The 11,350-nt window shown below is 43.1% G+C and overlaps 1 protein-coding gene across 1 annotated transcript in view; it reads left to right on the forward strand.

Annotated features, from left to right (window-relative positions):
- SKAP1 (src kinase associated phosphoprotein 1) overlaps positions 1-11,232 on the forward strand; it is a 458,887-nt gene extending 447,655 nt beyond the window's left edge. Inside the window, exon 12 of the mRNA XM_006833657.1 lies at positions 11,131-11,232. Coding sequence (XP_006833720.1) covers positions 11,131-11,232 — 102 coding nt within the window. The remainder of the gene's footprint in view (positions 1-11,130) is intronic.
- Positions 11,233-11,350: the final 118 nt, after the last annotated feature.

The following is an 11,350-nucleotide window of genomic DNA, read 5'->3' on the forward strand; positions in this document are numbered from 1 at the left end:
AAATTACTGGATGCCTAAGTAACACTTTAATTCCAAATTCATTTACGCTGTAGCTATGTAGTTGTCACAAACCATAATGCAGTATTTAATTAAAATAACAGAAGTGCATCTAGATATGTCCTGGGGTAGCTATCACCAAATTATAGTCTGTGGCATCCGTATTTTATTTATGAAATGACAGGTTCTAAGGTGCAACTAAACTGATACAAAAACATAGGCACTTTAAACCTGCGTTTTTATAAACGCTGTTTTTCTTTTTTTTTTTTTTCCAGCCTGCCTTTAATTTTTTTTCTCTTTCTATAGGAGGGTTTTATCATGGGCTTGTTTTGATGTTGATAAAGACCTCTCTTTTCTAACACTTACTTTTCAACTATTGACCTCCTAAGTCTCCTGGCTGTGAAATCCCCCTCCTGGTGTCATGGAAAGACTTGCCCGGTTTCACATGATCGCCAGCAAGCATGGGACATCTTAGGTGAAACTTGGACGTGGCTTCTAGGAGGGTAGCAAAAGAAGCAAACCTTTTCATGTTTTGTACCTGTTCTCACACGGTCTTCCTCACACCCTTTCCCCCACCTATAAACACTCCTTCTAGTTTACACGCTTGCTGGCTGTACTCTACGGGTGTTCAAATGCAGACCTACCGCTCTTTTTCATAAACGCATAGCATCTATCTTACACGCACCCACCATCTATCTCCTCATTCACATTGGCTGTCCCATCCACCTCCTTGTCTGCAGAATGATGTTCCGCAAGGTCCCGATTTATAGGAAATAAATAATGAAAATGGAACGACTAGGAAAGATAATCGAAACATTCAAATTGTTATTTTTCACTCCACTTTCCACAAACAGAACATCTGTAAACACCTAGAAAAGGTGTTGGCTGATCCCTAAAATGCAATGCTTCATAGACCACTCCTGCTACTGAGACTCTCGATTGCATCTTCCCTGGTCTGTGTCTCTTGCTTTCTGAGACTCCAGCATCTCACCATTTGTAAGTGACTCATGATGTGGTATTATTTTCATTCTTTCTGCTTCTTGCCTATCCTGTCTATAATTACAAATGGTTGTCATCACTTACTTTGTATAAAATAATCCTGAGAATTATAAAACAAACAATAACTGCAATCACCTTCTTAAAGGAACTAGCCCCTGTAGTTACTGTATCAAGATATCCTGATAGTGGTAATCATCTCCGAACACAGCCCAACCCAGCAGCAAAGGGTCTTTTGGAGAAAGGGTTTTTATACAACTTGTAATTATTTTAGCCCCTTTCACAGGTCACATAGAAAGTTAATTTCAATCGCTGCTAATTTCCGTCCAACAAGAGTGCAGTACTTTAAACCACCCAAAATAATTGGATTCAAAACAAATTTAGGAAATTGAGTGTGTTAGAAAGCAAATAAAAATATCCTTTTGGTAAGGAAGAGAGGGAGAAAGTAGTAAAAATGGCCTTTTTTTTTTCCCTCTCTTCTTTCCCCTTCACAACTTTGCCATTAAAGTTGCACCTACAGCTAGAAGTTTGTCCGTGAAAAATGGTCATTTTGTTTCTCTGCTCAAAGAATGTTATTAAAATGCTAATTTAAAAGAAAAAGGAGTTAAATATCTAGCGATGGTGCATTCTAATTGCAACCATAATGAGCTCTCTAAATGTGCGTGCCCCTGACACACACAGAGCATAAACAGCAGTAAACAGATCATTAGTACCCACGTTCATTTATTCTGGCGACCTTACCATGACCCCACCGAGGGTAGGGTGAAAAGCAGGTGGATCTGGCTGTGACACCCCCTAGAGGGATCCAGGAAATGAAGCTATAAGCGGTTGTCATGGAAACGCCTATGTGTGCAGATGATGTAACACACACCGACAGGCTGTAGGGCTCCGCAACTGGGACGTTGCCTTTCCCTCGTTGGAACAATCTTGAGCATTAAATTATTCATTTCTTTAATTCACAAAGCAAAAGGAATCCTAATTTTCTTGGTGATGTGTAACTCTCTTCCATTTATTTAGGATTTGGAATATGGTGACTTGTCATTCCCTCTTTCTCCAAAACCTACCCTAGCTTCCTACATTCCTGTCCCAAATCACTGAATCTAGCAAAACCAAGTGGGGAAAAGCCATGGAAATCTGACACCCAACATTTTACTTAAAAAGAAGAAGATAAGGTTCTAACTTAAAATTAATATAGACAGCGTCATGTAGATTTTGCATCTAGGCAGGGCATGTAGACCATGCACTAAATGTATGCCTGTCCTGAGTTTAGATGGCTTTGTTTAGAGCAGGACAGGATCCGGGCTCACCCTGGGAACTACCAACCCTACACTGGATGCAGAAAGCACGAAGCAGACAGGCACCGGCCCCAAATGAACACATTACCCCAGCAAGGTGCAAGAAAAAAGAGATAAGAGAAAATGAGCATCTGCTCACCCCCTCCCATGTCCAATTGAGAGAATCGAGATTAATAAAAATAATTCTTTGGAGAATGATTCCACTCTATTCTACCCTATTTTGCACCAAACAACCTCAATAACCTTACGGCAACAGTAAAATAACTTTTCTTCTTTTTTTAAAGGAAGCAGAAAAGACAATCTCTGGAAATTATTTTAAAATAAAAAATATCTGGGCCTGTGCCTCCCCTTCCCCCCTCCCCATTGCACTTTAGATGAACCTGTGATATTGTAGCAATGGCCCTTGAAGTGCAGTGGGGAGGTGATTTAGGAGAATATTAAAGGCAATGTGGAGATTCAAGGCGCCTCTCTCAGGGAGATCTGGAGAAATACGCAGCACAGATGGGCCGAGCAGATTAAACATTTCCGTCACATTGTTTCCAAATTGTGTTGTGGTGCCTGAGGCTGGTACTGCGGTCAGAGCAAAACAGAGCAGTGCAGAGCTTGGAGCTGCGCAGTTTATGGAATACATATTAATACGCCGGTCTCACATGGTATCACAATTCTATCAGCTCCAAAATGGTGCTGTCTCCATTGTTCCTGCATTCTGTATTTGGCACCTTGTTTTCTCCCATCTGGGAAGCGTTTACCTTCCCTTTTGTCCTTTTCTCTCCTCTGTAGATAAAAGTACAACTTGTGTGTTTCTTTGTATTTTTCTTTCACTTACAGCCCTGTTTCACCTTCCCTTTTACTTTCACACCTTATGGTTTTTCTGTTTTTTATGTACACATCCCCTTGTTTTGCGTTCACTTCAGTCATTCTGTGCATGCTTCCCTGGCCTTGACTTGATCATCCATGCACACCTGCTCAGGAAGTGAGCTTCAGAGTAAGGCTGAATATTTGAAGCCCTGGCACTCAAGGGCTCTCAGATCCTCATATCCTAATAAGAACTCTCAGCACTTAGTTGGGTGTGGTTTGTAAAGCTGTCACTAGACACCCCCAGCTGCATTCACTGACCACCCCAGCCTTTCCCTGCCCCCTTTCTTATACTCACTCACATCCTTCCCCAACTTAGCAAGTTCCCTGAAATATAGCAATAAGTAAGAATGGCTCAACTAGGGCAAAATTTATAGTTAATTTTTATAATGATTTCTAGAGTCCTGGTGTGGTGTTGTAGGATCAACACTGGACTTTGAACCATAAGATTGGCAGTTCAAACCCACCAGCTGCTCCTCAGAAACCCTATACAGGGTCATTAAGAGTCAGACTTGACTCGACAGCACTTAACAACAACGACATAGATCAAAACCCTAAATTTATGGGAAAAGAGAAAATGATTGCCAAGAACTTGGGCTTAGGTGCAAAACAACCTGGATAAGCTACCAAGCTACCCAAGGTTTTAGCCAAGCATGAGCTCTGATCCTTCCTGGGGTTCTGATAATAATCCACCATCACCTAACTGACGACCATTTCCTCTTTCCCTCTGGAGGGCCTGTGCTTGCAATCATTGTGTAAAACCACTGACACCTGTTTGTCTTTGAGGCCCAATCCCTGCTCCCAGTCTCATTTTCTCAGCAGTTTTGGAGGGATGCTGAGTTGGCGCTCTCGATTTATTTAATAACTTACGATAGCCTAAGAAAGCATTACATTTTCAAAACTGGATTTTAGGGGTAGAGAATTTGTGGGCCAATCCATAGTGAAAAAAAAAAAAATATATATATATATATATATATATTTCTACTCTGCTAAAGAATTCAGCCTCCCTTACTTATAATAATAATGTCTGATGCACAATCACTAATAAGAGAAATAAGCAATCATAGACCAATAATTCTGTGATTGATTGCCCTTTCTCAAGCATATATCAAATAGTTATTGATCTTTTGTTTTAGAGGTTGATTGATTATTCTCTTGAAGAGGAATTTTCTTGTTTATGGATGTAGCGAACTTTGATGGTTAAAAGAACCAAAGTCTGAGATGTTTTCTGGGTTCCATAGAGGCTTATCAGAGCCCAATTCAATGTAAAAAGAGAATGTCTCTATTAGGAACATTCTCAGGGGGAACCAACAGTCTCAAGCAGCGTGTTCTGAGAGCCATCATGTGGATTTGAACCGAAATTATGAGAGAACGTCACAACTTCTCAGGTACCGTTAAAAAGATGGTGCCTTAGAAGAGATAAGCAAGCTCCGTCAGCCTGTGAAGGACAGCTGGACAGTTGGCCAATGGAATGCAGCATGGAAGGAACGAGGATTCTTCATTTGCTCTCACGATATTTACAGAGAAGAATGGGACACAGACACAGGGCCAAAGTGCAGATCCAGGTGGAAAAGACCGCTGCATTTTTACTGTAGAGCACTGGTTCATAAACTGTGGGGAGTCATAGAACACTTCAAGAATCTGATGAACAAGCTGAACCTCAACCCAGGGACAGACAAATGTACATAGGAATACAAGCCTTATGCAAAGTCCAGGGAATTCATGTGCATGCAAAAGCTGGACAGTGAATAAGGAAGACTATGGAAGAATGGATGCATTTGAGTTATGGTGCTGGAGGAGAATATTGAAAGTGCCACGGGCTGCCTAAAGAACAAACAGATCTGTGTTGGAAGAAGTGCAGCCAGAGTGTTCCTTGGATGCCAGGATGGCCAGACTTTGTCTCTCTTACTTCAGACATATTGTCAGGAGGGACCAGTCCCTGGAGAAGAATATCATGCTTGGTAAAGTGGAGGATTGGAGAAAAAGAAGACCCCCAATGAGTTGGATTGGCACAGTGGCAGCATCAAGGGACTCAAATGCAGCAATGATTGTGAGATTGGCGCAAGACTGGCTAGTGTTTCGTTCTGTTTTGCATAGGGTTGCTATGAGTTGGTACTGACCTGATGGCACCTAACAACAACAACAACAAGGAATTCAAAGATCCAACAAAGTCCATCCAGACACAGGCCAGGTTCACAGACTCCAGTTTAAGAATCTGTGCCCTAGAATGGCAAAAGATTGGTGAGTTCCTTTTGTTGGAACAGCCTAGGATTCACTGAGCCTAGAAATTGAATTCTCATCCCAAGACAGGATGGTCATTGCAGGTCATGTCTGTGCTACTCCAGGGGAGCCATGGAAGCGCTTAGACAAATAGGAACCAGCAGGGAAGAGAGAAATTAAAATGGAGCAATCATGGAATAGGGGTATTTAATCTCTTTTAAGGCTTATGATGGGAGCCTGCTGGTTGCCCCCTCCCCCGATATCCCCTGACACCTACTGACAGGGTAGTTTTGCAGGGCCCTGTGACAGGAGGAGCACTGAGGAGACCCATGATCGTCTTGAAAGCATGAACAGCAATAGGGAAACCACTTGAGGCAGAGTCAAGCTGTGCAACATGCCTGTGGTTGGTGGTCATACAGCTTTTCGTTTATAGACTTTTGCTGTTCTTTTTATGGCAGGTTTGGTAGGGTTTGTTGGGGTTTTTGTTGGGTTGGGTTTTCCTTGTTGATGGAGTTTAGCAGCATAAATCCTTTTATGGCAGTGTGCAGTCCCCCATAAACACTTGATTGTTGCTGGTGGTGAGAGCTGCATCTATTTCCTGTTCACTGGAGGCTCCATTTCTCCAGACCAGTTGCTTCTCAAACCAGATAATGGAGCCCAAATAACCAGTCTTCGCTTTAAAACTTCCTCATATTGGGGTTTCAAGGAGGTAGGCAAGGTTGGTGTTGAGAGAAACAGATGTTTAATCAAGCCTGGAAAGATCTATGATGAGAACAACCACATGTTGTACTAGTGACAAGCTTCTAAAAAGATTTTGTGGCAAGAAGTAAGCACTGATGTGAAAGGATTCCGTTTGTTGCGGCTGTTTTCTAACAGATTTTTATTTTCTTACGCAGAGCATGTTTAATCAGCAATTTGGTATCACTAGCATCTTAGCTTTACCTATCCATACACAGTGTAGAGAAAGTCACCGAGTGGAGCACAGATGTGTCAAACCCTAACATTGTCACTTGTCAGTGTGGACACCAACCTTGATGGTAGACCCACTTCTGCTTTGAGGACTTCAAGTCTCCTGGGAACCTCTCAGCGTTTTTTGCAGTCTATCCAAACATCTGGGCATAAAAGAAGCCAGTCTTTATTGAAAACATTGATCCCAGGAATTCGGTTCTGTTTGCCACCCTACAAGTAAAATCCAAGAATCAGCAACTTAATGAAAAGGCTGTAAATTAGCACCTCTAGACACGAGCAGAGTTCATTCAGAGCTGGGGTCTGCCTGGCTGAGCCAGTACTCTCTCCATTTTAATAGTTTAATAAAAATTAGCATAATTAACGAACATCTGTATGATCCAGAGTGGTGTAATTTGGCACTTGGAAACGAGGGCTTAAACATGATTGCTGTGAGTTTAATGTTGTTTTAATTCTTTTTGGCACTGTGCAGTGAAATAAACGTTTGGTGGTGATAGTTCTCGGCCGGATCTCATTTGCATTTTTCTCCCTTTGATTATGAGCAATTGTGGACTCCCCAGCAATTCATCAAAGTAGAAATTATTTTAAAATACCTCGTGGTGTTCAGACGGACTGGAGCAATGCATGGGGGGTGGTAGTAGGAGAGAAGGCTAGAAATTTCCCATTCATGCTTTAAACAGCTCAGCCCTGCAGCCCTTTCGGGTATCCAGCCAAGGGAAGAAATCTGGAAACGACAGTCAGATCCTAGGACCTGTAGGTGCTTTGATTAAGCTCCCAGGCTCCCATAGCAGGAGACATTCAGCTTATGATACTGCTGTCCTCTGCACACACGTCTGCCTGCTCTTTTGTTTTGAAGGGCAGAAAGTTGATATCACTAACATCCGTTCTCACCACTGTGGTGAGACTACTCCATCTACAATCGGCAGGGTCAGTGCTCCACTCTAGCAACAGGGAGCACACTGGGAGGCCAGCCTTTGCAGGTGTCCTGCTGAGCTTCATCTGCTTCCTGTTTGCACTCTCTCCAGGCTTTGTCCCTACTCTTAGCATTAAGGCTCAAGGGGACTGCTGCAAAGTGTGAGTCAGAGACAGGCCCTTAAACAAGCACCAGGGAGAGAATGCCCGACCTAGGGCCCTGCAGGTGATGGCAGCATCTGGCAGGTAGAAGCCCACCTTCACTCAGGGTTAAGCAAGTCGACTGAACCAAGACAGTCAGAGAACATTGTCCCTGTGCTCTGGTGTGAGATCACAGAAAAGCTGAAGTCAGATTTGTATAAGTCACAGAGAAAGAAGACAGCAGAATGCGCACCCCTCACAGCGAGGCCCTGTGTACAGAAGGAACCCTGGTACCTCTGTGGATTGGGCACTGGGACCCTCCACAGAGTCCCTGTGAGTCCGAATTGATTCAGTGGCAGTGGATTTGGGGGCGTTTTTTGGTTGTTAAGCACAAGGCAACGCTGTAAGAAAGCTTTAAACAGAAATCACCTTAACACATTAACTTTGGTGTTGGAAGACAAACATTAACATAACTTGTACCAAGGAGACCTTAAAGCCTTCCTGATAAACTTAGGCTGAGGGATTCTGAGTAACTTCCATAAGGTGCAGGCTGGGGCTGGGCTTGAGGTCTAGAAAGCTGGTCTGAAAATGTGGATGTGAGACAGAGAAGGGAAAAGTGGTGGACACGTTTATTTAAGATTGTGTTTTAAAAGACAGTTCTCAGGCCCTTTAAGGATCAATTCGATAGTCTCATTGTTTGTGGCATTTGAGACTCACTTCATGATATCGAGGGAGTCATTTGGGAAGGCTGTCTCCAAAGGCAGTTGCTCTCTTCCTGCCGCAACCAATTCAGTCACCAAGGGAATATCTTGTTGTAACTAAATCTGCTCATCTAAGAGTACTAATCCCCACTGCTCCCTTCATTTCATGTTTATTTGGTCCCACTCTGTGCAGTACTGAGAACACAACAGCCAACAACCCAGCAAGGTCTCATCCCTCACAGGGCTTTGCATCTAGTGATTGAGATGCAGCAGACAGGTACAAGGTAGCCGGATGGCCTGGTTTCCAGGAAGCACAGGGCACTGTGGACCACACAGCCTGCTCCTACTCAGGCAGAAAGCATGACGGGGAAACTTCCAGAGAGTAAGTGACTCAGGAATTGAGATCTGAAGGCTGCTTGAAGCAAGCCCCACAATGGAGAGGAGAGAAGGTTCCCTTTTGAGAGAGCAGCTAAGAGAAGTTCTGTTTTACTGGACTTAGAGGGTGTGAGTGGCAGCGCTTCGCTGTGAGTACTGAGGCCAGGTCTCACACAGCTGTGCAGACCTTGTTAAAAAGGTTACAGTGAGCAATGGGAGTTTCAAGCAGAGCAGCACTATCCTCAGTGTGCGTTTTAGGAAGATTCTGACTGCAGATATGAGAATAGATTGGAGAGCAGCCAAAACAGAGATAACAAGACCAATTTGGAATTTGTTTCTGTAGTCCTCAAGGATATGAGGTGTTAGCAGTAGGAATGGTGAATGGTTCCAGTAATATTTGGGGAGATGGTGAGTAAACCAGAGGCACAAAAGATCACTCAAAGAAAAGTACGTCATGCCAGGAGAGAAGAGGGTCAGGGCAGACCCTAGTAAACAATCACCTTGGAAGGAGAACTAGCAAAAGATGAGCCTGCAAAAAAGAATGAGGAGGTAGGAGGGGGATCAGAGTATAATTATCATAGAAACTAAGTGAAGAAAATATCTTAGGAACAGCCATGATGCCTGGATTGCCCAGAGAGCAAGTATGTTCATAGAGACTGAGAAGTTGAATCTGATGATAAGGAAGTGATAGGAAACCATGGAAACAGAAGTCCCACTAGATTGGCCAGAAGAATGAATGGAGAGAAAGCCATTGGGGCTACACGGTAGTAATTAGAAATGCATAGACCAGCAGAAATGGGAAGTAGACATGAAATTACTTTTTTTTTTTTATTAAAAATAATGTTTTATTGTGTTCTCAGTGAAGGTTTATATAGCAGTGTAGGCTCCCTTTCAACAATTTCTGCACAAATTGCTAAGTGACGTGGGTTACGTTCTTTACACTGCGTGAGCATTCTCAGGATTTCCATTCTGGCGGTTCCATTTTGAAGTGGGGATTATGTAACTGCTGTTTTCAAGGGAGAAAGAAACTTGAACACATTTCAGTACTAATGGAAGGAGCATTTACACTGGAGGCAAAGGGCAGACTGCCCAGAACTTCGTAAGAAAGTTCATGTTGTGAGGGGCCGTCTTAAACCACGCTTTAAACCCCATGTTACTAGAAAAGAAGTATGGGAGTCAGTAGTGTACCTGCTTCGGCGACTGGACACATCCCATGGCTTCTCTTTTCTCTTTGAAGTTAGAGAATGGGTCACTTGCTGAGAGGACAGAGGCAGCATTGGAGGAGGGGCGATAATGATATAGAAAGACACACAGATCTCCAGTTAATGCTAGAGTCTCAGAATTTTACGTGTCTCCGTTTTATGTCCTGTCTAACTCAGCAACCAGGTGGGCAGAAAGCACAAAGAGGGTCGGCTCCAGGGTGTCCCAAATCCAGTGGAACCAGGATAGGTGATATTTTCCATCCTTAAAGTTTCACCCTAAACTTTACTCCTTCAAAAGAAAGAAAACATTTTCTGGAGAGTTCAGGAATAGCACTGTAATACTCAGCAACTGTTCTACTTTTTTTTCAATTAATTATTTTTTTTTAATAAATGTTTTATTGTGAATTGTGTGATAGTTTACTTGGGAGAACATTAGTTTTACATTCAATCTATCATCTATCGTTTCATTGGCATAGTTACCATCCCGTCCATGCATGGTGTGGCTGGGGATTTGGGATCCGGAGAGGGAAAGGGGCTGAGGACTGGGGTGGGGGTGGGGGGTGCAGGCTTAGAGGGAACTATTCTACTTTTGAGAAGCTCTCCCGTATCCACGGGTCCCTGTAGGATCACTCCTTCTTTCAAACCCTCTCAGTCCCTTTCTTGTTTGCTCCTGCCTTGTATCATTTACGTCTTGCCTGTTATTACCATTATTGATGTACCTCTCAACCGCCCATCCTTTTCAAGGGAGGAATCTAATGTGTAGAGCACCTACTGTGTATCAGGTGCTCTACATTGGTTCTACGTCTATGGTGTCATTTATTTCCCCACAGCATTTGAGGGAAAGAATGATATTATCCCTGCTCTTACAGATGAGGAAGTTAAAGCTAGGAGAATTTAAGGTCACACAGCTACTAAATGACCGAACAGGGATTAGATCCCAGTCTGTCTGACTCCAAAGCCCATTACTCTATGCTGTAAGGTTCCAGGGAGCAAGCATTGTTCTGATTCATCATTACATCTCTCCTGGGAACTCAAACAGCACTTTGCACAAAGAAGATGCTTGGTAAATATTATTGATTTGAACTATGACCTGGCCACCCCTCTCCCCCAGTTGTCTTTAGTATTCAGGCACATTAGGGGGTACCCAACTTTCTCTGAAGAGGCCATGCCACTCAGCTTGATAAAAAAAAAAAATGCTCTTTCGGTTCAGCAATGGCATCTAACGTTTACGCTGTGTGTGCTAAGTTGACGGTATCGACAGGAAGATGGCAAAATGAAGGCAGAGTTTACTTTCCTCCTCTAGTTGATTTTTTAATTTAATAATCACATCAGGGGTGTTGGGTGTTAACAATTCAGACCCATACTGCCAACACAGAAACCACACGACACTGTCTCCCAGGTGATCACTATAAAAGATGAAGAGATGCATGACCAAATTCCAACTGAACCAATCTTCTTTTCCTTTTTCAGGAATATACTATGTATGGCTGGTGGGTAGGAGAACTGAACAGCATTGTTGGGATTGTTCCAAAGGAGTACCTCACCACTGCCTTTGAACTGGAAGAAAGATGAAGCCCAGGTATCAGGACCATTGTCAGTGAACTGCCGTTAGTTGAGTGACATTTGTGAGACATGCCTTTGTTTCTTGTGAAAGATGGGACCTACGAGTGAAGTAGCTTTTCTTCACTTC

This window comes from Chrysochloris asiatica, unplaced genomic scaffold (genome assembly GCF_000296735.1).
Source record: "Chrysochloris asiatica unplaced genomic scaffold, ChrAsi1.0 scaffold00007, whole genome shotgun sequence".
Classification (NCBI taxonomy): Eukaryota; Metazoa; Chordata; class Mammalia; order Afrosoricida; family Chrysochloridae; genus Chrysochloris; species Chrysochloris asiatica.